Here is a 27,736-nt window from a genome sequence, read left to right on the forward strand (position 1 = left end):
AGTATCTCCCCTTACATTTAGGTCCTTAATCCATTTTGAGTTTATTTTTGTGTATGGTGTTAGGGATTGTTCTAATTTCATTCTTATACATGTAGCTGTCCAGTTTTCCCAGCACCACTTATTGAAGAGGCTGTCTTTTCTCCATTGTGTATTCTTGCCTGCTTATCAAACATAAGGTGACCATATGTGCATGGGTTTATCTCTGAGCTTTCTGTCCTGTTCCATTGATCTATATTTCTGTTTTTGTGCCAGTACCATGCTGTCTTGATTACTGTAGCTTTGTAATATAGTCTGAAGTCAGGAAGCCTGATTCCTTCAGCTCCATTTTTCTTTCTCAAGGTTGCTTTGGCTATTCACGGTCTTTTGTGCTTCCATACAAATTGTGAAATTTTTTGTTCTAGTTCTGTGAAAAATGCCAGTGGTAGTTTGATAGGGATTGCACTGAATTTGTAGATTGCTTTGGGTAGTATAGTCATTTTCACAATGTTGATTCTTCCAATCCAAGAACATGGTATATCTCTCCATCTGTTTGTATCATCTTTAAATTTCTCTCCTCAGTGTCTTATAGTTGTCTGCATACAGGTCTTTTGTCCCCTTAGGTTGGTTTATTCCTAGGTGTTTTTTTGTTGTTATTGCAGTGGTATATGGGAGTGTTTCCTTAATTTGTCTTTCAGATTTTTCAGCATTAGTGTATAGGAATGCAAGAGATTTCTTTGCATTAATTTTGTATCCTGCTACTCTATCAAATTCAGTGATTAGCTCTAGTAGTTTTCTGGTAGCATCTTTAGGATTCTCTATGTATAGTATCATGTCATCTGCAAACAGTGACAGTTTTACTTTTTCTTCTCTGTTTTGGATTCCTTTTATTTCTTTTTCCTCTCTGATTGCTGTGGCTGAAACTTCCAAAACTTTGTTGAATAATAGTAGTGAGAGTGGACAACCTTGTCTTGTTCCTGATCTTAGAGAAAATGGTCTCAGTTTTTCGCCATTGAGAGCGATATTGGCTGTGGGTTTGTCATATATGCCCTTTATTATGTTGAGGTAAGTTCCCCCTATGCCTACTTTCTGGAGGGTTTTTATCAAAAATGGGTGTTGAATTTTGTTGAAAGCTTTTTCTGCATCTATTGAAATGATGATATGGTTTTTCTCCTTCAATTTGTTAATATGGTTTATCACATTGATTGATTTGTGTGTCTTGAAGAATCCTTGCATTACTTGGATAAACCCAACTTTATCATGGGGTATGATCCTTTTAATGTGCTTTTGGATTCTACTTGCTAGTATTTTGTTGAGGATTTTTGCATCTATGTTCATCAGTGATATTGGCCTGTAGTTTTCTTTTTTTGTGACATTTTTGTCTGGTTTTGGTGTCAGCATGATGGTGTACTCATAGAATGAGTTGGGGGGTATTCCTCCCTCTGCTATATTTTGGAAGAGTTTGAGAAGGATAGGTGTTAGCTCTTCTCTAAATGTTTGATAGAATTCGCCTATGAAGCTATCTGGTCCTGGGCTTTTGTTTGTTGTAAGATTTTTAATCACAGTCTCAATTTCAGTGCTTGTGCTTGGTCTGCTTATATTTTCTATTTCTTCCTGGTTCACTCTCAGAAGGTTGTGCTTTTCTAAGAGTTTGTCCATTTCTTCCAGGTTGTCCATTTTATTGGCATATAGTTGTTTGTAGTAATCTCTCACGATCCTTTGTATTTCTGCAGTGTCAGTTGTTACTTCTCCTTTTTCATTTCTAATTCTATTGATTTGAGTCTTTTCTTTTTTTTCTTGATGAGTCTGGCTAATGGTTTATCAGTTTTGTTTATCTTCTCAAAGATCCAGCTTTTAGTTTTATTGATTTTTGCTGTCATTTCCTTCATTTATTTTTCATTTATTTCTGATCTGGTCTTTATGATTTCTTTCCTTCTGCTTCCTTTGGGGGATTTTTTGTTCTTCTTTCTCTAATTGCTATAGGTGTGATGTTAGGTTCTTTATTTGAGATATTTCTTGTTTTTTGAGGTAGTGTTGTATTACTATAAACTTCCCTCTTAGAACTGCTTTTGCTGCATCCCATAGGTTTTGGGTCATCGTGTTTCATTGTCATTTGTTTCTAGATATTTTTTGATTTCCTCTTTGATTTCTTCAGTGATCTCTTGGTTATTGAGTAGTGTATTGTTTAGCCTCCATGTGTTGTAGTTTTTACAGATATTTTCCCGTAATTGATATCTAGTAATAGCGTTGTGGTCGGAAAAGATACTTGATACGATCTCAATTTTCTTAAATTTACCAAGGCTTAATTTGTGACCCAAGATATGATCGATCCTGGAGAATGTTTCATGAGCACTTCAGAAGAAAGTGTAATCTGCTGTTCTTGTATGGAATGTCCTATAAAAATCAATTAAGTCCATGTTGTTCAATGCATCATTTACAGCTTCTGTTTCCTTATTTATTTTCCTTTTGGATGATCTGTCCATTGGTAAAAGTGAGGTGTTAAAGTCCCCTACTATGATTGTCAGTTTCTCTTTTTATAGCTGTTAGCATTCACGTTATGTATTGAGCTGCTCCTGTGTTGGGTGCATAAATATTTTCAATTGTTATATCTTCTTCCTGGATTGATCCCTTGATCATTAAGTAGTGTCCTTCTTTGTCTCTTGCAGTAGTCTTTATTTAACGTCTGTTTGTTTGATATGAGAATTGCTACTCCAGCTTTATTTTGATTTCCATTTGCATGGAATAACTTTTTCCATCCCCTCACTTTCAGTCGGTGTGTGTCCGTAGGTCTGAAGTTGGTCTCTTGTAGACAGCATATATATGGGTCTTGTTTTTGTATCCATTCAGCCAGTCTGTGTCTTTTGTTTGGAGCATTTAATCCATTTACATTTAAGACAGTTATCGATATGTATGTTCCTATTACCATTTTCTTACTTGTTTTGGGTTTGTTACTGTAGGTCTTTTCCTTCTCCTGTGTTTTCTGCCTAGAAAAGTTCCTTTAGCATTTGTTGTAGAGGTGGATTGGTGGTGCTGAATTCTGTTAGGTTTTGCTTGTCTGTAAAGGTTTTAATTTCTCTGTCAAATTGGAATGAGATCCTTCCTGGTGTAGTAATCTTGGTTTTATGTTTTTCCCTTTCATCACTTTAAATATGTCCTGCCACTCCCTTTTGGCTTGCAGAGTTTCTGCTGAAACATCAGCTGTTAACCTTATGGGGATTCCCTTCTATGTTGTTTGTTGTTTTTCCCTTGCTGCTTTTGATATTTTTTCCTTGTATTTAATTTTTGACAGTTTGATTAATATGTGTCTTGGCTTGTTTCTCCTTAGGTTTATCCTACCTGGGACTTTGTGCTTCCTGGACTTGATTGACTATTTCTTTATACATATTAGGGAAGTTTTCAACTGTAATCTCGTCAAATATTTTCTCTCTCCGTTTCTTTTCCTCTTCTTCTTCTGGGACCCCTATAATTTGAATGTTGGTGTGTTTAATGTTGTCCCAGAAGTCTCTGAGATTGTACTCAATTCTTTTCATTCTTTTTTCTTTATTCTGCTCTGCGGTAGTTATTTCCACTATTCTATCTTCCAGGTCACTTACCCGTTCTTCTGCCTCAGTTATTCTGCTATTGATTCCTTCTAGAGAATTTTTAATTTCATTTATTGTGTTGTTCATCATTGTTTGTTTGCTCTTTAGTCTTCTGTGTCCTTGTTAAACATTTCTTGTATTTTGTCCATTTTAGTTCCAAGATTTTGGATCATCTTTACTATCATTACTCTGAATTCTCTTTCAGGTAGACTGCCTATTTCCTCTTCATTTGTTTGGTCTGGTGGGTTTTTACCTTCCTCCTTCATCTGCTGTGTATTTCTCTGTTTTCTCATTTTGCTTAAGTTACTGTGTTTCAGGTCTCCATTTCACAGGCTGCACGTTCGTAGTTCCTGTTGCTTTTGGTGTCTGCTTCCAGTGGGTAAGGTTGTTTCAGTGGGTTGTGTATGCTTCCTGGTAGAGAGGACTGGTGCCTGTGTTTTGGTGGATCAGGCTGGATCTTGTCTTTCTTGTGGGCAGGACCTCGTCCGTTGGTGTGTTTTGGGGTGTCTGTGGACTTATTATGATTTTAGGCAGCCTCTCTGCTAATGGTGGGGTTTCTGTTCCTGTCTTGTTAGTTGTTTGGCATAGGGTGTCCAGCACTGTAGCTTGCTGGTCGTTGAGTGGAGCTGGGTTTTAGTGTTGAGATGGAGATCTCTGGAAGAGGTTTTGCCATTTGATATAATGTGGGCCCGGGAGGTCTCTGGTGGACCAACGTCCTGAACTTGGCTCACCCACCTCAGAGGCTCAGGCCTGACACCCGGATAGAGCACCAAGACCCTGTCAGCCACACAGCTCAGAAGAAAAGGCAGAAAAAGGAGGAAGGAAAGAAAGAAAAATAAATAAATAAAATAAAGTTGTTGAAATAGAAAACAATTGTTAAGAATAAAAAATGTGGGCTTCCCTGGTGGCGCAGTGGTTGAGAGTCTGCCTGCCGATGCAGGGGACACGGGTTCATGCCCCGGTCTGGGAAGAGCCCACATGCCACAGAGCGGCTGCTGGGCCCGTGAGCCATGGCCGCTGAGCCTGTGCTTCCGGAGCCTGTGCTCTGCAACGGGAGAGGCCACAACAGTGAGAGGCCCATGTACCGCAAAAAAAAAAAAAAAGAATGAAAAACTTAAAAAGTATTAAGGGCTTCCCTGGTCGCACAGTGGTTGAGGGTTCCACCTGCCGATGCAGGGGACACGGGTTCGTACCCCTGTCTGGGAAGATCCCACGTGCCACAGAGCGGCTGGGCCTGTGAGCCATGGCCGCTGAGCCAGCACGTCCGGACCCTCTACTCTGCAGCGGGAGGGACCACAACAGTGAGAGGCCCGTGTACTGAAAAGAAAAAAAAAAAAGTAATAAAAAAAAATGAGAAAGAAAGAAGGGAGCAACCAAACCAAAAACTAAATCCACCAATGATAACAAGTGCTAACAACTATACTAAAAAAAAAAAGGACAGTCAGAATCCTAGGAGAAATGGCAAAAGCAAAGCTATACAGGCAAAATCACACAAAGCAGCATACACTTACACACTCACAAAATGAGAAAAAGGAAAATAATATATACAACTATAATTTAAAACAAAAGGAAGAGAGAAACCAAATCAATAAACAAATCTACCAATGATAATAATCTCTGAACACTAAACTAAGTTAAACATAAAACCAGAAACAAATTAGATGCAGAAAGCAAACCCCAAGTCTACAGTTGCTCCCAAAGTCCACCCCCTCAATTTTGGGATGATTCATTGTCTATTCAGGTATTCCGAAGATGCATTCTACATCAAGTTGATTGTTGAGATTTAATCCACTGCTCCTGAGGCTCTGGGAGAGATTTTCCTTTCTTTTCCTTGTTCACACAGCTCCTGGGTTTCAGCTTTGGGTTTGGCCTCGCCTCTGCGTGTAGGTTGCCTGTGGGCATCTCTTCTTCACTCAGACAAGACAGGCTTAAAGTAGCAGCTGATTAGGGGGCTCTGGCTCACTCAGGTCCGGGGTGGGGAGGGAGGGAGGGGTACGGAATGTGGGGCGAGCCTGCGGCGGCAGAGACCAACATGACATTGCAACAGCCTGAGGCGCGCCATGTGTTCTCCCAGGGGAGTTGTCCCTGGATCACGGCACTCTGGCAGTGGTTGGCTGCACAGACTCCCGGGAGGGGAGGTATGGATAGTGACCTGTGCTTGCATACAGGCTTCTTGGTGGCTGCAGTAGCAGCCTTAGCATTTCATGCCTGTCTCTGTGGTCCGTGCTGATAGCCGTGCCTCATGCCCATCTCTGGAGTTCGTTTAGGCAGTGCTCTGAATCCCCTCTCCTCGCGCACCCGGAAACAATGGTCTCTTGCCTCTTAGGCAGTTCCAGAGTTTTTCCCGGACTCCCTCCCGGCTAGCTGTGCCGCACTAGCCCCCTTCAAGCAGTGTTCACGCGGCCAACCCCAGTCCTCTCCCTGGGATCCGACCTCCGAAGCCCAAGCCTCAGCTCCCAGCTCCCATCCTCCCCGGCAGGTGATTGGCAGCGATTCTCTGTGCGGAAATCTCCCCGCTTTGCCCTCTGCACCCCTGTCGTTGGGCGCTCCTCTGTGGTCCTGAAGCTTCCCACCACCAACCCCCACACAGCCCCTGGCTCAACCAGTGAAGGAGCTTCCTAGTGTGTGGAAACCTTTCCTCCTTCACACCTCCCTCCCGAGGTGGAGGTCCTCTCCCTATTCTTTTGTGTCTGTTTTTCGTTTTTTCTTTTGCCCTACCCAGGTACGTGGGGAGTTTCTTGCCTCTCAGGAAGTCTGAGATCTTCTGCCAGCATTTAGTAGGTGTTCTGTAGTTGTTGTTCCACATGTAGATATAGTTTTGATGTATTTGTTGGGAGGAAGGTGATCTCCACGTCTTACTCCTCTGCCATCTTGAAGGCCCCCCCCCACATTAGTTGATTGATGCAGTTATTCCACATATTCCAGAAACCAGCTGCTGTATTTCCTAATCAAGGAGATTTTCCTGGCACATACACATGATTATTCCTACACAGCTAAATAGTTGCGACAGGTCAAGGGCAGAGACCTCTTTCCTTATGTTACATCTTAAAGATTATTCAAAGCTTGTAAGTTCTAGCTCCTCAACATACGTTTAGAGAATCCAAATTTGACCCTGCCTGGCACGAGTTTCCTATTTAAGAATGTCTTCATTTAGGCCAAATATGAAATGTAGTACCTCATATTACTATCCTTGTAGTTTTTCTCATGGTATTTCTATATCTGGCATGCACAGAAGATATCAGTTGCCCTTTATTACAGGTAAAACCAGCACTTATGTTCTTTTGAAGCATGTTTAAATTACACCCCCTACAACTTCTGTCAATGGCTCAACTACCTTTTTTTTTTTTTTTTTTAATTTATTTTTGGTTGTGTTGGGTCTTCATTGCTGCCTGCAGGCTTTCTCTAGTTGCGGGGAGCAGGGACTACTCTTCATTGCGGTACGTGGGCTTCTCATTGCAGTGGCTTCTCTTGTTGCAGAGCACAGTCTCTAGGTGCACAGGCTTCAGCAGTTGTGGCATGTAGGCTCAGTAGTTTTGGCCTATGGGCTGTAGAGCGTAGGCTCAGTAGTGTGGCACACGGGCTTAGTTGCTCCATGGCATGTGGGATCCTCCCAGTCCAGGGCTTGAACTTGTGTCCCCTGCATGGCAGGCAGATACTTAACTAGTGCGCTGCCAGGAAGCCCATCAACTACCATTTTTAAGACTGGGTATAGCTCTTCTCATCTTCTCAGCTATTTCAGGTTTTCTTTTGGTAGTAAAAGAACATATAATGACTACAAAATCTGTTGAATTCCACTGCAGAATAAGATGGCTTTTTATTTAGCTTGTTGGTTCCTCTGTTTTTATCAGTGCCATCCATAAAGCATTTGATTCCATTATTTATTATAAAGATACTGCCATGTTTATTAATTTTACTAAATAAAATGTGGATCTTTTGCAGAAGAAAACCTACCTGATTGTATGTTTTTGATGCTAGCTATTGCTTTGTAATCTGGAAATGTCATTTACTTATAGATAATGCTGCACAGGGTGCTGTTTGAACAGACATACAGTTGTGAGGAACATTCTTTGATTTACAACTGCATTTATTCCTTATCGAATCTGTTTTTTGCAGTATTCTTGGCTTCATAATGAATGCCAAGCTTCTCCTCGTGAACATCATCCCAGAACTTTTGGTTTCATATCAGGCTGATCTGTCTGCCTCAATGATTCTTCAACAGCTCACAGTTACGCAGAACAGTTTAACTGTACTTAAGAACATCTTTTAAATGGTTTTGTTCCCCTCCCTTTATTCTATAGTTCATTGTAAAGACATCCTTTGACTATCCTATGTTGATGATTCTTCTAAGATGTAGATAGCCCCGTGTATTTGATTTATTATGTGCCTATTTTATTAATCTTATCTTTTAATATTTGGGAATAAGGAGAGCAGAGGATAATAGCTGTTTTTGGTTTTTTTTTGGTAAACCTACTGGCTATTTCATATAAAGTAGGATTTAACGGTGACAGTGTGAAATTGGTAAGATGCCTGTGGTATGTTTATATTTTGTAGACAAAGGAAAATAAGTTGAAAACTATCATTTTATTATATAGTTTGGCACTATACAATCGTGGCAGTTAATAATGGTGGTTAATAGTAGGGGTTAAGGAGAATTTTTGTTTGTGCAGTAAATCTTAAGTATCAGGTACTAGCATTTCTAAACTCAGACATTCAGAGAAACTGGGATACCAAAAGTCAGATGTTAGAGGATAATTCCTTATGATAGTAAAGCAGGAACATTTTGTACACAGCCAATAAAGAGGGAAGCTCATACATGAAAACTGGTACTACATTGTGAACTCCTAGAGAACAAGCAGTGAGTTCTTTTAAAATGATGGTTGTTGGGTTTTCTGCTGCTTAAAATAGAAAATAATCCATATTTATTGTAGAATATTTAGAAAATACATATATAAAAATTGCTCAAAATCTTTGCTAACATTTCAGTGCATTTCCTTCTAGTCTTTTTTTCTGGGCTTAAGTATTTTATAGTAGAACATATGATATAAAATATATACAGTTCAACATAAAGCATCATCAAACCCAAATCCAGAAAAACATCCCAGATGACCCCTGTGTTTTGTCTCTTCCTAATCACAACTCATTTTTCCCCCTTTTCAGGATAGCTGTTATTATGACTCTTATGATAATCATTTCCTTGATTTCCATAATTTTTTCTGTAATCTTTCTTTAGTTTGTCTATCTTTTGATATATGCCCAAGAGTTTAATATAGTTAAATTTTTCCAGTTTTTAAACTTTATATTAATTAACTCAGAGCCTTTTCTTTTGTGTCTTGCTTCCTTCACCCAACAAGATGTTTTCAGATTTGTTTGTGTTACTGACAAAGCTGTAATTCTTCTGGCATATTTGTTTGTTTGTTTTTAATATAATGAATGCAAGTCATTTCCACACTGCTGCATAGTATTCCATTGTATAGATATACAACAATTACTTGTCCATTCTCTTGATGATAGACATTTGGGTTGTTTCTAATTTTTGTATATTGAGAATAATTCAACTGTGAACATTCATGAATGTATGTCCTGGTACACATGTGCATGTGTTTCTCCAAAGTCTATACCTAAGAGTAGAATTGCTTAATCATAGGAGATAGAGCTAAACTGTTGCCAAAGAAGTTGTACCAGAGGGCAGACAGCAAAAGCAAGAAGAACTACAATCCTGCACCCTGTGGGGGGAAAAAAAAATTCACAGAAAGATAGACAAGATGAAAAGGCAGAGGGCTATGTGCCAGATGAAGGAACAAGATAAAACCCCAGAAAAACAACTAAATGAAGTGGAGATAGGCAACCTTCCAGAAAAAGAATTCAGAATAATGACAGTGAAGATGATCCAGGACCTCGGAAAAAGAATGGAGGCAAAGAACGAAAAGATGCAAGAAATGTATAAAAAACACCTAGACGAATTAAAGAACAAACAAACAGAGATGAACAATACAATAACTGAAATGAAAACTACACTAGAAGGAATCAACAGCAGAAAAACTGAGGCAGAAGAACGGATAAGGGACCTGGAAGACAGAATGGTGGAATTCACTGCTGTGGAACAGAATGAAGAAAAAGCAATGAAAAGAAATGAAGACAGCCTAAGAAACCTCTGGGACAACATTAAACACACGAACATTTGCATTATAGGGGTGCCAGAAGGAGAAAAGAGAGAGAAAGGACCAGAGAAAATATCTGAAGAGATTATAGTCAAAAACTTCCCTAACATGGGAAAGGAAATAACCACCCAAGTCCAGGAAGTGCAGAGTCCCATACAGGATAAACCCAAGGAGAAACACGCCAAGAAACATAGTAATCAAATTGGGAAAAATTAAAGACAAAGAAAAATCATTGAAAGCAGAAAGGGAAAAAGGACAAATAACATACAGGGGAACTCCCATAAGGTTAACAGCTGATTTCTCAGCAGAAACTCTACAAGCCAGAAGGGAGTGGCATGATATTCTTAAAGTGATGAAAGGGAAGACCCTACAACCAAGATTACTCTACGCGGCAAGGATCTCATTCAGATTCGATGGAGAAATCAAAAGCATTACAGACAAGCAGAAGCTAAGAGAATTCAGCACCACCAAACCAGCTCTACAACAAATGCTAAGGAATTTCTCTAAGTGGGAAACACAAGAGAAGAAAAGGACCTACTAAAACAAACCCAAAACAATCAAGAAAATGGTCATAGGAACATACATATCGATAATTACCTTAAACGTGAATGCATTAAATGCTCCATCCAAAAGACACAGCCTTGCTGAATGGATACAAAAACAAGACCCATCTATATATGCTGTCTCCAGGAGACCAACTTCAGACCTAGGGACGCATTCAGACTGAAAGTGAGGGGATCAAAAAAGATATTCCATGCAAATGGAAATCAAAAGAAAGCTGGAGTAGCAATACTCATATCAGATAAAATAGACGTTAAAGAACGTTACAAGAGACAAGGAAGGACACTATATAATGATCACGGGATCAATCCAAGAAGAAGATATAAAAATTATAAATATATATGCACCCAACATAGAGCACCTCAATACATAAGGGAACTGCTAACAGCTATAAAAGAGGAAAACGACAGTAACACAATAATAGTGGAGGACTTGAGCACCTCACTTACACCAATGGACAGATCATCCAAAATGAAAATAAGTAAGGGAACAGAAGCTTTAAATGACACAATATACCAGATAGATTTATTGATGTTTATAGGACATCCATCCAAAAACAGCAGATTACACTTTCTTCTCAAGTGCGCTCGGAACATTCTCCTGGATAGATCACATCTTGGGTCACAAATCAAGCCTCAGTAAATTTAAGAAAATTGAAATCATATCAAGCATCTTCTGACCATAACGCTATGAGGTTAGAAATGAATTACAGGGGAAAAAACATAAAAAACACTAACACACGGAGGCTAAACAATACGTTACTAAATAACAAAGAGATCACTGAAGAAATCAAAGAGGAAATCCAACAATACCTGGAGAGAAATGACAATGAAAACATGACGATCCAAAACCTATGGGATGCAGCAAAAGCACTTCTAAGAGGGAAGTTTATAGCTATACAAGCCTACCTCAAGAAACAAGAAAAATCTCAAATAAACAATGTAACCTTACACCTAAAGGAACTAGAGAAAGAAGAACAAACAAAACCCAAAGTTAGCAGAAGGAAAGAAATCATAAAAATCAGAGCAGAAATAAATGAAATAGAAATAAAACAACAGGAAAGATCAATAAAACTAAAAGCTGGTTCTTTGATAAGATAAACAAAATTGATAAGTCATTAGCCAGACTCCTCAAGAAAAAGAGGGAGAGGACTCAAATCAATAAAATTAGAAATGAAAACAGAGAAGTTACAACAGAGACCGCAGAAATACAAAGCATCCCAAGAGACTACTACAAGCAACTCTATGCCAATAAAATGGACAACCTGGAAGAATTGGACAAATTCTTGGAAAGGTATAACCTTCCAAGACTGAACCTGGAAGAAATAGAAAATATGAACAGACCAATCACAAGCACTGAAATTGAAACTGTCATTAAAAATCTTCCAAAAACAAAAGTCCAGGACCAGATGGCTTCACAGGTGAATTCTATCAAACATTTAGAGAAGAACTAACACCCATCCTTCTCAAACTCTTTCAAAAAATTACAAGGAAGGAACACTCCCATCTCATTCTATGAGGCCACCATCACCCCGATACCAAAACCAGACAAAGATACTACAGAAAAAGAAAATTACACACCAGTATCATTGATTAATATAAATGCAGAAATCCTCAACAAAATACTAGCAAACAGAATCCAACAGTACATTAAAAGGATCATACACCATGATCAAGTGGGATTTATCCAAGGGATACAAGGATTCTTCAATATATGCAAGTCAGTCAATGTGATACACCATATTAACAAATTGAAGAATAAAAAGCATATGATCATCTCAATAGATGCAGAAAAAGCTTTTGACAAAATTCAACACCCATTTATGATAAAAACTCTCCAGAAAGTGGGCATAGAGGGAACCTACCTCAACATAATAAAGGCCATCTACGACAAACCCACAGCAAACATCATTCTCAATGGTGAAAAACTGAAAGCATTTCCTCTAAGATCAGGAAGAAGACAAGGATGTGCGCTCTCACCACTGTTATTCAACACAGTTTTGGAAGTCCTAGCCATGGCAATCAGAGAAGAAAAAGAAATAAAAGGAATCCAAATTGGAAAAGAAGAAGTAAAACTGTCACTGTTTGCAGATGACATGATACTATACATAGAGAATCCTAAGAATGCCACCAGAGAACTACTAGAGCTAATCAATGAATTTGGTAACGTTCCAGGATACAAAATTAATGCACAGAAATCTCTTGCATTCCTATCCACTAATGATGAAAAATCTGAAAGAGAAATTAAGGAAATACTCCCATTTCAATTTTAACAAAAAGAATAAAATACCTAGGACTAAACTTACCTAGAGAGACAAAAGACCTGTATGCAGAAAAATACAAGACACTGATGAAAGAAATTAAAGATGATACCAATAGATGGAGAGATATACCATGTTCTTGGACTGGAAGAATCAATATTATGCAAATGACTATACTACCTAAAGCAATGTACAGATGCAATGTACTCCCTATCAAATTACCAATGGCATTTTTTACGGAACTAGAACAAAAAAATCTTAAAATTTGTATGGATACACAAAAGACCCCGAATAGCCAAAGGAGTCTTGAGGGAAAAAAACAGAGCTGGAGGAATCAGGCTCCCTGACTTCAGACTATAGTAGAAAGCTACAGTAATCAAGACAATATGGTACTGGCACAAAAACAGAAACATAGACCATGGAACAAGATAGAAAGCCCAGAGAAAAACCCATGCACCTATGGTCAACTAATCTATGACAAAGGAGGTAAGGATATACAATGGAGAAAAGACAGTCTCTTCAATAAGTGGTGGTGGGTAAACTGGACAGCTACTTGTAAAAAGAATGAAATTAGAACACTCCCTAACACCATACACAAAAATAAACTCAAAACGGATTCAAGATCTAAATGTAAGACTGGACACTATAAAACTCTTAGAGGAAAACATAGGAAGAACACTCTTTGACATAAATCACAGCAAGATCTTTTTTGATCCACCTCCTAGAGTAATGGAAATAAAAACAAAAATAAACAAATGGGACCTAATGAAACTTAAAAGCTTTTTCACAGCAAAGGAAACCATAACCAAAACCAAAAGGCAACCCTCAGAAGGGGAGAAAATATTTGCAAACAAATCAGCGGACAAAGGATTAATCTCCAAAATATATAAATAGCTCATGCATCTCAATATTCAAAAAACCAACAACCAAATCCAAAAATGGGCAAAAGACCTAAATAGACATATCTCCAAAGAATACATACAGATGGCCAAGAAGCACATGAAAAGCTGCTCAACATCGCTAATTATTAGAGAAATGCAAATGGAAACTACGAGGTATCACCTCCCACCGGTTAGAATGGGCATCATGAGAAAATCTACAAACAACAAATATCGGAGAGGGTGTGGAGAAAAGGGAACCCTCTTGCACTGTTGGTGGGATTGTAAACTGATACAGCCACTATGGAGAACAGTATGGAGGTTCCTTTAAAAATTAAAAATAGAATTACCATATGATCCAGCAATCCCACTACTGGGTATATACCCACAGAAAACCATAATTCAAAAAGACACATGCACCCCAATGTTCATTGCAGCACTATTTACAATAGCCAGGTCATGGAAGCAACCTAAATGCCCATCGACAGGTGAATGGGTAAAGAAGATGTGGTACATATATAAAATGGAATATTACTCAGCCATAAAAATGAACTAAATTGAGTCATTTGTTGAGACGTGGCTGGATCTAGAGACTGTCATACAGAGTTAAGGAAGTCGGAAAGAGAAAAACAAATATCGTATATTAACACATGTAAGTGGAACCTAGAAAAATGGTACAGATGAACCGGTTTGCAGGGCAGAAACTGAGACACAGATGTAGAGAACAAAAGTATGGACACCAAGGGGGGAAAACCGTGGTGGGGTGGGGATGGTCATGTGCTGAATTGGGTGAATGGGATTGACATGTATACACTGATGTGTATAAAATTGATGACTAATAAGAACCTGCTATATAAAAAAATAAATAAAATTCAAAAATTAAAAAAGCTGTACCTATTTGCACTACAAGCAAGAAGCATATGAAAGTTCTCATTGTAGCACTTTTGCTCATAATAATTGTTCATGGAGTTTTAAAAAAGGGACGAAAATATGACATCAGTAATTAATCATGGAGAGTGTAATAACTGTTACCATATTCTAAGGTCTTTCTACTGCCTGGAAAACTAGTTGGCATGGTCCAATAGTCTAAAATAAAATAGTAGATATAAACACAAATGTGTCACTAAGTATCTTAAATGTAAATAGATTAAATATTCCAGTTAAGAGACAAAGATTGTTTGGATTGAGTTAAAAACACTCTAGCATCCATATGCAAAAGAATGAAGTTGACCCCCTACGTCACACCATATACAAAAATTAACTCAAAATGGTTCAACAACCTCAATATAAAAGCTAAAACCATAGAACTTTTAGAGGAAAATATAGGAGTACATCTTCATGACCTAGGCTTTAGCAGTGAATTCTTACATATGACACCAAACCATAGGCAACAAAGGAAAAAGTAGATAAATTAGACTTCATCAAAATTTAAAATTTTTGTACTTCAGTGGACATATTAAGAAGGGGAAAAGATAACCTATCTACTGCAACATGGAGGAACCTTGAAAACATTATGCTAAGTGAAATAAGCCAGACAGAAAAGAGCAAATATTGTATGATTCCATTTACATGAAATATCAATCGTAGGCATATTCATAGAGAAAGAAAGTAGACTGGAGTTTACCAGATTGTTGGAGAAGGGGAGAATAAGGAGTTAATGGTTAATGGTTACAGAGTTTATCTTCGGGGTGATAAAGTTGCTTTTTTGTTTTTTGTTTAAATTGAAGTATAGTTGATTTACAGTGTTTTAGGTGTATAGCAAAATATATATGTATATATGTGTGTGTGTGTGTGTGTGTGTGTGTGTGTGTGTGTGTATTGTTTTTCAGATTCTTTTTCATTATAGGTCATTACAAGATATGGAATATAGTTACAGTGTCCTGTGCTATACAGTAGGTCCTTGTTGTTTATTTTTTTATGGTAGTTTGTACCTGTTAATCCCAAATTCCTAATTTATTTCTCCTGCTCCTCCTTTCCTCTTTGGTAACCGTAAGTTTGTTTTCTATGTTTGTGAGTCGGTTTCTCTTCGGTAAATAAGTTCATTTGTACCAATTTTTTCTTTAGATTCCACATATAAGTGATATATTTGTCTTTGTCTGTCTGACTTACTTTATTTAGTATGATAATCTCTAGGTCCATCCATGTTTCTTCAAATGACATTATTTCATTCTTTTTTTTTTATGGCTGAGTAATATCATATTTTATCTATATATCTATATCTGTATACCACATCTGCCTTATCCATTCATCTGTCACTGGGCATTTAGGTTTCTTCCATGTCTTGTTGTTTTAACATAGTGCTGCTATGAATATAGGGGAGCATGTATCTTTTTAAATTAGAGTTTTTGTTTTTTCCGTATATATGGCCTGGAATGGAATTGCTGGATCATATGGTAACTATATTTTGAAGTTTTTAAGGAATCTCCGTACTGTTTTCATAATGGCTGTACCAGTTTACTTTCCTACCAACAGTGTATGAGGGTACCCTTTTCAAGATGATAGTGAATAGCACTCTTTTAAGAAATGCTATGTTACTTTCTCAATGATGATTTAATGGCACATAGGAGAGAAATGTATGTTGAATCATTATGTTTTACACCTGAAAATAATATTGTTGTACATCAGTTATATCTAGATTTTTTTTAAAAGAGATGTATGAAAAAACAGAACATAGATGTCCAATTCAAAAAATAAAAATCTAGGTGACAAGTCATAGCTTGAGTTATGCTTTAAGCAGTGTAATTTTTATCTCATTTTTTCCTCTGAAATAAAAAAAAATGTAAGTACCATATAGTTGGCATTTGTAATGTTTTCAAGACATTACTTTATTAATTCATATGTGTTTGAATTACATAAGGAAATAAATATCCATTTAAATAATTAGCCTTTCTAATTTGGAAATAGCAAACCTTTGTTTCACACTAGATTTGCGAATTTGTATTAATGCAGTTAAAGAACAACTTCATTCTATGAAAAATAAATTTTGTCTGTCACATTTGATACTGAAAATCAGCCTCTGTACACCAGCCCCAGTTTGAATTTCAGAGAAAGAGTTTGGATGAAGTAGAAAAGAATAGCTTTATTGCTTTGCCAGGCAAAGGGGGCCAGAGCAGGCTAATGCCCTCAAAACTGTGTCCCAGGGACTTCCCTAGTGGCGCAGTGGTTAAGAATCTGCCTGCCAATGCAGGGGACAAGGGTTCAAACCCTGGTCCGGTAAGATCCCACATGCCATGGAGCAACTAAGCCCGTGCGCCACAACTACTGAGCCTGCGCTCTAGAGCCCACAAGCCACAACAACTGAGCCTGCGTGCTGCAGCTACTGAAGCCCGGGTGCCTGGATCCTGTGCTCTGCAACAAGAGAAGCCACCACAGCAAGAAGCCTGCACACCACAACGAAGAGTAGCCCCTGCTCGCCGCAACTAGAGAAAAGCCCGCACACAGCAACGAAGACCCAAAGCACCCATAAATAAATAAATAAATACATACATACATACAGACAGACAGACATACAGACATACATACATACAGTAAACTATTAAAAAAAAAAAACAAAAACTGTGTCTCAGTGTGGGGGGGGCGGTTTGTGAGGAGTCTTATACTCAAGGGGAGGGGTTGCTTATAAGGATCTGGGTGCCTGCAGGACCTGCATTCCTTCAGTCTAGAGATCATCTGGTGTCAGGTGGTCTCATGATAGGATTCTGTGGTTCTCGAGGTTATCGAACTGTGACCTCTCTGGAATGAAGAATGCTTCATCAAGCAGTTAACATCTTCCATTTGGTGGTGGTTTTCGTACTTCAGAGGAGCTCAAAAATACTGATATGTATATCCCTTGAGGAGGAACCAGTACCCTGCTCCAAAGCTGCACTGTTGTTTTTGTACTACTCCTCCCTGTCTCTGCATCCCCTCCCTTCCTCGATTAGGAACTGTTTGAACCTGCCCTTTGGAACTCAGGGAAGGTCATGGAGGCTGAATGAAGCTTATTTCCTACAAACAAGAAACGAGGGACACAGAAAGGGTTTTGTGCCCAGGAGTCCCACAGGGCCTGGTTGGTTTCACATGGGTGCTAAAATTGGGGCAGATATTTTATTTTAATGTTAACTAGATGAATTGGATTTAATTTTGTATGCCCTTTTTTTTTCCTTCAATAATAAATTCTAGTGATTTCCTAAGTTTTTACCTTAGGAAACTAGAAAAAGAGGAGCAAATTAAATCCAAAATAAGCAGAAAGAAAGAAGGAGTAAAAGTTAGATCAGAGATCAGTTGAATTGAAAACAGGAAATTAATAGAGAAAAGGCAACAAAACCAAAAGCTGGTTCTTTAAAAAGATCAATAAAATTGATACACCTCTAGCCAGGCTTCCAAGAACAAAATGAAAAAAGAAATAAATTTCTAATAATCATAAATGAAAGAAATGTCATGACTACAGATCCCATGGATAGTAAAGGAATATTATGAACAACTCTATGTTAACAGATTTGATAACTTAGATGTATTGGACCAATTCCTTGAAAGACACAATCTACCAAAACTCACACAGGGAGAAATATATAATCTGAACAGGTGTTTATCTATTAAAGAAATTGAATCAATAATTAATACTTTCTAATACCAAAAGCATCAAGCTGAGATGGTTTTATTGTTGAATTCTGGAGAACATTTAAAGAAGAAAGGATACAAGTTCTCTATAATTTCTTCCAGAAAATAGGAGCTTAGAGAACACTTCCTATTTCATTCTGTGAGGCCAGCATTACCGTGATACCTTGACAGTGAAAAGACAATCCACACTAAGATAAAATATTTGCAAAACACATATCTGATAGAGGATTTGTATCTGAAATATGCAAAGAACTGTTAAAACCTAACAATAAGAAAACAAACAGCCCAATTAAAAAGTAGAGAGAAGATCTAAATGGACAGCTCACCATAGAAGATAGACAGATGGCAAATAAGCATATGCTCAACATCCTATGTCATGAGGGAATTGCAAGTCAAGACAACAATGAGATACCAGTTTGAAAAAATCTATTAGAATGGCTAAAATCCAAAACACTGACTACACCTAATGCTGACAAGGATGTAGAACAACAGGAACTATTCATTGCTGGTAGGAATGCAAAAGAGGACAGCCACTTTGAAGAGAGTTTGACAGTTTTTTTACAAAGCTAAACAAAGGCTTACCATACCATGTAACAGTCATGCTACTCAATATCCAGGTGAGCTGAAAGCTTCTGTCCACACAGAAACCTGTACATAAATGTTTATAGCAACTTTATTCAAAGCTGTCAAAAACCAGAAGGATCCAAGATGTCTTTCAATAGGTGAATGGATAAACTGGGGTACCATGGAATATTATTCACTGTTAAAAATAAACTGTGTAGCCACAAAAAGACATGGAGGAATCTTGTATGCATATTGCTAAGTGAAAGAAGCCAGTCTGAAAAGGCTACATACTGTATTCCAACTATATGACATTATGGAAAAGGTAAAAATCAATGAGTGCCAGAGTGGGAGTTGGAGTGAAATATGAGTAGGTGGAGCACAGGGAACTTTTAGGATAGCAAAGCTATTCTGTATGATACTGTCATGATGGATACATGACATTATGTATCTGTTAAAACCTGTAGAACTATACAACACAAATCTTGAAACTTAATGAAACTATGGCCTTTAATAATAATGTATCAATATTGGTTCATAATTTGTAATAAATGTTTCCATACTGTCTTCGTCTGCTCCAGCAGCTGTAGGGGAGAAAAAATCATTTTCCCTCCACCCTTCTAGGTTCTTGGCTGAGACCAAGACAGAATGACAGGAGAAAAACAAACATGTATATACCTCCTACATACATGGGAGATACCCAGGAGAAAAATGAGTGACTCTCCAAAATTGCCCAAGCTATCATCTTTTATATGCCATCCCCAGCTAAAGAGCAAAGAAGATTGGGGTAGAGGTGAGATGGAGACCACTTATGGGAATTTACGAGGCAAAGCAAAATAAACAAGGGTATAGTTGTTATGCAGATTTAAGTATAAGCTTTCTATAGTAAGTTTTATTCTTTCTCTTCCTGGTACAGAGAGAGAGAGATACCTTTACAAATGGATATTTCCCTTAGAAATGTAAATATCCCTTATAAAAGGATAACTTCTATTAGGTTTTCAGAGCTTCTCCAGTGTCTGCTGTTTCTTAAAAATAACCAGCTCAAGAAAATCCTTATGCCAAAGGGGCATATTTTGGGGTGCCATATTCTGTTCCCCTTCCCAGCCATAATAAAATAACATAACAAGTGGCTTGAACAACACAAATTTATTTTCTTACCGTCCTGAAGGCTAGAAGTTGGAGGTTAGGGTTCCAGCGTGATTGGGTTCTACTGAGGACTCTTCTGGGATTGCAGATGGCCTTCTTCTCACTGGTTCTTCACAGGGCAGAGAAAGAGAAAGCAAACACTCTCTTGTTTCTTCTTATAAGCACACTAATCCCACCCACTGTGAGCCCATTCTCATGGCCTCATCTAAACCTGTCTTCAAAAGAACCCATGTCCAAAAGTCATCACATTGGTAGTTAATGCTTCATCATATGACTTTTAAGGGAACACAGTTCAGTGCATAGCATACACTAATGGAAGCTATTAATAAGAGAAGTCGTGTGTTGGGGGGTGGTATATGAGAAGTGTCAGAACTTTCTGCATAGTTTTTCTGTAAACCTAAACATCTCTAAATAATAAAGTCTATTAAAAATAATAACAAGGCTAAAGATTATGAATTTCAATTTCAGAGAGATTTAAAAGTAGATGACATTTCCTTTGATATTCACTGCCCAATAGAATGCTAAATATGACAAGAACAAGCCATGTCAAGTCAGCATTCACCATGTTCCACCTTTTGGTCTTTCTTTTCCTTTTTCTGCCTTCCTTGAAACTCTCTACCTTACTTTAAATGTCACTATTTTCCACCATATCCTTGTTTCTTGTTTGGTCCTCCACTTTTCACCTCCTACCTTTTCTCTCTCTTTGACTTCAGTGGACCATAAAAATAAAATGTGAGCTTCCATAATAATGAATCTGTAATCTGATTGTCTTATACTATAGTTTAAAGCTTCAGTTACCTTAAAAAAATACAAAGTATCTGAAAGTCAGTAATGATCTGACAGTCAATAAAGGGAAGATCAATAAGCACATAAAATAATTTGTGTATATCTTATTGTAAAAAATCTATAGATTATTATTTAGTTTGTGTGTGCCTGTATCTGTTTTTTGTGTGTTGAAAATAGTATTTCTTTTGGGTTGGGCATATTCTAAAGTCAGGTTTTTTTTAAAGGTAAAATTCATATAACGTAGAAATAACCATGTTAAAGTGTGCCATTTAGTGTATTTACAGTGTTGTGCAACCTCTATCTAGTTCCAAAACATTTTCATCAATCCAAAACGGAATTCTGTACCTGATGAGTCACTGCAGATTTCCCCCTCACCTGAGTCACTGGAAACTACTAATCTGCTTTCTGTTTCTGTGGATTTGTCTATTCTGGGTATTTCATTTAAATGGAATCTTAGGGCTTCCCTGGTGGCGCAGTGGTTGAGAGTCCGCCTGCCGATGCAGGGGATACGGGTTCGTGCCCCGGTCCGGGAAGATCCCACATACCGCGGAGCAGCTGGACCTGTGAGCCATGGCCGCTGAGCCTGCGCGTCCGGAGCCTGTGCTCCGCAACGGGAGAGGCCACAACAGTGAGAGGCCCGTGTACCGCAAAATAAATAAATAATAAATAAATGGAATCATAGAATATGTGACCTTTTGTATGTATCCATTATATGGATAGACCACATTTTGTTTATTCAATCATTAGTTTCTGAACATTTGTGTTGTTTCTACTTTTGGCTATTGTGATTAGTGATGCCATGAACATTTCTGTAGAAGTTTTTGAACAGTTAATTTTTTTTTTTTTTTTTTTTGCGGTACACGGGCCTCTCACTGTTGTGGCCTCTCCCGCTGCGGAGCACAGGCTCCGGACGCGCAGGCCGAGCGGCCACGGCTCACGGACCCAGCCGCTCCGCGGCACGTGGGATCCCCCCGGACCGGGGCACGAACCCGTGTCCCCTGAATCGGCAGGCAGACTCTCAACCACTGCGCCACCAGGGAAGCCCTGAACAGTTAATTTTAATTCTTTTTGGTATATGACTAGGAGTCGGATTGCTGGATTTTATGGTAATGCTAGGTTTAACTTTTTGAGGGACTTCCAAAATATTTTCTACTGTAGCTGCACCATTTACATTCCAACAATAATGTACAAGAGTTCTAATTTCTCTCCCCATTCTTGCCAACACTTTTGTCTTTTTTTAAATTATAGCCATCCTAGTGTATGTATGAAGTGATGTCTCACGGTAAAATGAGGTTTCCTCCTATAACTTACTCTATATGTTAAATTTATGTGCAATTATTAATATGTTAGTCTATTAAAATACAATAAATGTCCTGCAGATTAAGAGAGTACTATAGTGCTTCAACAGATCCTTCTATAGAAATATTGTTTTGACATTTTAATATTTAATTGTGCTTAATTTGAGACAGATACATTCATTTAGAACAGGAATGCCCATCAGAGGAACTCTTTGCCATGCTGGCTTTTGAGTTTGCCATAGAGCCTTCTAGTTTGATAGAATACATAATGTCCAAAGTGAAAAAGATTTAAAACACAATATGCTTGATTTTGACAGAGTGCAAAGAATGATTAAAGATATTAGCAGTCGTTAAGCTGAGTATCTGGTCATTATTATCAAATACTGCGTGAATACCTCCAGTTAAATGAATATGAACAGCTATCTCATAAGATAATTCATTCCTTTCTTTTTCTTTTTTAATTTTATTTTTGGCTGCGTTGGGTCTTCGTTGCTGCGCAGGCTTTCTTTGGTTGCGGATATGGGGGCTACTCTTTGTTTTGGTCCGCGGGCTTCTCGTGACAGTGGTTTCTGTTTGTTGTGGAGCACGGGCTGTAGGCGTGCCAGCTTCAGTAGTTGTGGTACGCGGGCTCAGTAGTTGTGGCTTGCGGGCTGTATAGCGCAGGCTCAGTAGTTGTGGCGCACGGGCTTAGTTGCTCCGTGGCATGTGGGATCTTCCTGGACCAGGGTTCGAACCTGTGTCCCCTGCATTGGCAGATGGATTCTTAACCACTGCGCCACCAGGGAAGTCCCATTCATTCCATTTTAGACAGCTCTGTTTATAAACTTAAGTTCTTCTGTATGCTAGGTTAATAACTGCTGTCCTTGAACAGATACTAATTGGATCTTGTTATTCTCTCTAGCTACAGGTCCATTTTTTCACATGAAGACAGCTACCATATCCCCTCAAGTTTTCTCCTTTTCTATATCTGACACTTCTAATTCTTTCTACCCATCACATTTCAGAGTTCTTATACCTTCACTGTTCTACTTGCTCTCTTCTGGATGTGCTCTAGTTTGTAGTCATCCATTCTAAAGGGTATTTCTCTAGATATTATCTGATCCAAAGAATGGAACTAACACATAAGATGGTTTGCATGCTCATGATAGGCCTGTGATTTAGATATGTGTGTTCCCTTTCTGCAAGTGAATAAGCTTAGGCGCAGACAGGTAAAGATATATTCCCAAGGTCATAGAATATGTGGAAGAAGTCCAGTTCAGGTTTAACTGTCTGCAAAGCTATACTCTTTTCCTTAATAATCATAATGCCAATATTGATAAACATAATAACATTTATTGCACAGGTAGAATATACTCAACACTGTACTAAGTACTTAGACTCCCACTTAAGCCTCACAGAAGACTTGTGAGGTAGAGATTACTATTTTTACAAATGAGAGAATTGAAGATCAGAAAATTCTAATAATTTTCTAAAGGCCACTGAGAGACTAGTGTAGTCAAGATTGAAAACCAAATGTGATTCCAAAGATTGTTCTTTTAAATATTATACTGTTCTGTCTATGCTGTTCCATGATATAGTTGATATTTCAGTAATTAAGAGCACAACTACCAGGTGTTTCAGTGTTCTAGGTCTATATAAAATAATACATATGATTAAAAATATACAATTTACAGTTATTACAAATTTATTATTAATTTTTCTTTCATTTCATTTGATGCAAAAACACTGCTGATTTGACTATATATTGATATAGCCTTTCTGTCAGTATTTAGCAAAATACCAAAAAGAAAGGGTGACTATATTTAAAACTTTGTTTTCTTTTAGGTCCACCTCACTCATTTAACCGAGATGAGACAATAATCATTGCTTTGGCATCAGTCTCTGTATTAGCTGTTTTGATAGTTGCCTTATGCTTTGGATACAGGATGCTGACAGGTAAAAATATAATTTTTTGTTTTGTTATTTATTAAACATGTCATTTAATCAGAATTGATTTTATTTTATAAAAATTCATCATGGTAAAAAACATCTCTGTGCTGTGGTAACCCCAGAGTCATCCTTCTCTCTTAAACTTTTTGTCCTAGTTTTTATGAAAGGTTTCAAACATATACAAAATACCTATTACCCAGCTTCAATGAGTATCACATCTGTATATCATCTATAGCCCCACTCACCACATGCTTCCATTCCACTGGATTATTTTGAAATAAATTGAAGGTATAACTTATCTGTAAATATTTTAGTATTATCTCTGAAATATAAAGACTTAAAATATATATAACCACAATACCATTTTTATATCTAAAAATAACAGTAATTCCTAAATATCATCAACTGTCTAGTTGGTTCTCATAAACTTTAGATTTGACAAGCTTTTTAGGAAATCAGCACCCATTCATTCATTCAAATAACTTTAATAAAACCTTCTTTAATGTTTCTGCATATTTCTTAGGGTTTTATACTGGGTGTGTTACTAGAACAATCTCCCAGAATTCAGCTTTTGTGTTATTCATTTTTCATCTTCATTTATGGATGATTCCTAGTTTAGTAAATAGTTTTATTCCCATTGACGTTAGGCATAAGTCTTGCTGTCTGTCCTTCTGTAGGTCTTTTTTTAACTGTCATATATTAAAAAGTGTAATAAAGATTTTCTTTTTAAGAGAACCACACATTAGCAGGTTCTTTTTCCTATTCCTCTAGGAGACCGTAAACAAGGTCTTCACAGTATGAACATGATGGAGGCAGCAGCATCAGAGCCCTCTCTTGACCTAGATAATCTGAAACTGTTGGAGGTAAGATTGCTTTCAGATTACGGACTGTTTTTTCTGCTCTCATAGTATATCTGAGACGGGGCTTCCCTGGTGGCGCAGTGGTTGAGAGTCCACCTGCTGTTGCAGGGGACACGGGCTCGTGCCCCGGTCCGGGAAGATCCCACATGCCGCGGAGCGGCTGGGCCCGTGAGCCATGGCCGCTGAGCCTGCGCATCCAGAGCCTGTGCTCCACAACGGGAGAGGCCACAACAGTGAGAGGCCCGCATACTGCAAAAAAAATTAAAAATAAAAAATAATAGTATATCTGAGACAGTGATTTCATTAACTCATTCATTTATTCAACAAGCATTATCAATTTTGTGCCAAGGCCTATTCTAGGCACTGAGAATGTTGGTGAACAATACAGATACATGAGGCTTATATTCTAGTGAGAGAGAGGCTACAAGAGGTTAAATAAATGAAAGTACAGTTGACCCTTGAACAACATGGTTTTGAACAGAATGGGTCCACTCATACACAGATTTTTTTCAATAGTAGATACTATAGTACTACACCATCCACAGTTGGTTGAATCTATGGATGTAGAACCATGGACACAGAGGAACCATGTATATATGAAGGGTCAACTATAAGCTATATGTGGATTTTGGACTGTGTGGAGGGGTTGGTGTCCCTAACCCTCACATTGTTCAGAGGTCAACTGTATATTTCAAGTAGTAGTAAGTGCTATGGAGAAAAAAAAAGCAAATGAGATAAGAAAGTTATGGAAAAGGAGTTATTAAAGAAAATATATTTAGAAAGGAGATGATCATTGAATACAGACTTGAACAAGAGTATGGGAATAAAGACATCAGATTCTGAGAAAAATGTGCTAGACAAGCAATGATGTAGATGATGAATAAATATTCCTTGTCTGTGTATATATTGTATATTGTATAGGTATATATGAATATTATGTTTTGTATAGAATTAAATTTTCATTTGGTAATATCTCAGAACCTGTGTTAAAAGTCTTACCATGATGAATGTTTTTATGATCTTTATTAGGATAAATTAACTAAACCAGAGACTGCTAAATAATAGATCTGATAGATTTGGTTATATAAAACATTTTAAGAACCTTCCATTTGGGAGAAAAATATAATAAAAGTTAAAAGCAAAATTTGAAAAAGGTATTTCAACACATAAACAATTGATAAAGAGATGGTAGAAATCAACATTAAATAAACAGTCCATCAAAAATAGACAAAAGAGATGAATTATCAATTCACAGGAGAAGTAAGTATGCCTAGTAAATGTATAATAAGATGTCCAATTTACTAAACTGGAAAAAATACTAATTAAAACCATTAGGATTTTATCCTGGACTGAGTAAAAGAAACACTCCCAAACATTGCTGATTTAACTTTATATTGATACAGCCTTTCTAAAGGGCAGTCTGTTTGTTAAAATTTAAATTAGAAATAGTGAATGAAATATAACAAATATCCTTAAATGGTAAATCCCTAACCTTTTTTTCAGTAAAAAGTCAGAGAAATCCCAGAAGCCAAAAATGAAGAGAACAGTTGCATCTTGCTGGGGGGTTTTTGAGTTATTTTTTATTGTACTGTATTGTACTAGATATTGTGAATGTCATATTGTGGAGACCCTGTATTCTGTTAGGTTCTTCTAAAGTGTGTTCATTTCGTTGTTTATTTTAGTAGGTGATTAACTTGGTTGGACATATTGCAAACTCATCTCCTGAGCTGAAGTTTAGTTACTTTTTATCTTTAGCTGGAGTCTGTCCCATGCATTAATTGGGTTTCCAACTCTCTGACTCTCCTTTTTGGGATTCTCCCTTAATTTTCCATGCTGTGGTTGCCCCAAATTCTGTCCCCTGCTTCCTGAGGCCAGAAAGATTTTCTATCACAGTTTCTGCTCCACTATGCAGTGCAGATTTCAGCCTGCTCACAGGCTTAAAGCTATAAAAATAAGTAGCTCACCCTATGCCATTCCTTTCTTCCAAGTGTTGACTCCCCTCAGAACCTATCTACTTTTGTTCATTCTCCAGCATTTTTAGATTTCTTTCTAAAAATATTGTTCAGGGGCTTCCCTGGTGGCTCCGCAACGGGAGGGGCCACAGCAGTGAGAGGCCCGCGTACCGCAAAAAAAAAAAAAAAAAAAAAAAATATTGTTCAGAGTTTATAGTTGTCATCTGAGGGAGGGCTGGGTCTGGTAGGAGTTTCTGAGCCATATAAGATGCCAAATTTATTATTTTCTTGACAATGGAGTTACTCAAACTAAGCAATAGAGATCTGGTTGCATACATATGGATTTATACTTTATTATTTAGTAAATTTGATTGTTAAGTTGTGATGAAATAATATCTTGCTTTCTTCAAAACAAATTTACAGCTGATTGGCCGGGGTCGATATGGAGCCGTATATAAAGGTTCCTTAGATGAACGTCCAGTTGCTGTAAAAGTGTTTTCCTTTGCAAACCGTCAGAATTTTATCAATGAGAAGAACATTTACAGAGTGCCTTTGATGGAACATGACAACATTGCTCGCTTTATAGTTGGAGATGAGAGAGTCACTGCAGATGGACGCATGGAGTATTTGCTTGTGATGGAGTATTATCCCAATGTAAGTTCTTCATAAAAAATATACTGACATTTATGTCAGTCAGATTTGTAGGAGGACCCCTGTTATGTAGAGTGTTGCTGGTTTGCAAACTGGTTATTAATGGTCTACAATGACATAACAATTTTACTCCAGAATGTGAATGAAACTGTTTAGTCCCTACGCACTTACATCACACTGTCTCTGTCTGTCTCTCTCTCTCTCAGCAAGACTTTCTTGATGAAGGAAGCAGTGAAAGAGTTGAAAATACTTTTTTTTCTGCCTTAAGTTGATAAATAAAAGATGCATTTGGGGCTTCCCTGATGGCGCAGTGGTTGAGAGTCCGCCTGCTGATGCAGGGGACATGGGTTCGTGCCCCGGTCCGGGAAGATCCCACATGCCGCGGAGCAGCTGGGCCCATAAGCCATGGCAGTTGGGCCCATAAGCCATGGCCGCTGAGCCTGTGCGTCCGGAGCCTGTGCTCTGCAACGGGAGAGGCCACAACAGTGAGAGGCCCACGTACCACAAAAAAAAAAAAAAAAGCATTTAAAATGAAATAACCAT

General features: G+C 37.8%; 1 protein-coding gene across 2 annotated transcripts in view; it reads left to right on the forward strand.

The window, feature by feature from the left end:
• BMPR2 (bone morphogenetic protein receptor type 2) overlaps nt 1-27,736 on the forward strand; it is a 201,893-nt gene that overhangs the window by 133,124 nt on the left and 41,033 nt on the right. The window contains exons 4-6 of one of the 2 annotated variants that reach the window (XM_004262839.4): nt 23,626-23,736; nt 24,502-24,593; nt 26,966-27,196. In XM_004262839.4, the coding sequence (XP_004262887.2) occupies nt 23,626-23,736; nt 24,502-24,593; nt 26,966-27,196 (434 nt within the window). The remainder of the gene's footprint in view (nt 1-23,625; nt 23,737-24,501; nt 24,594-26,965; nt 27,197-27,736) is intronic. The other variant, XM_049712341.1, reaches the window with a different exon arrangement.

The sequence above is a fragment of the Orcinus orca genome, chromosome 7 (assembly GCF_937001465.1).
Source record: "Orcinus orca chromosome 7, mOrcOrc1.1, whole genome shotgun sequence".
Lineage (NCBI taxonomy): Eukaryota > Metazoa > Chordata > Mammalia > Artiodactyla > Delphinidae > Orcinus > Orcinus orca.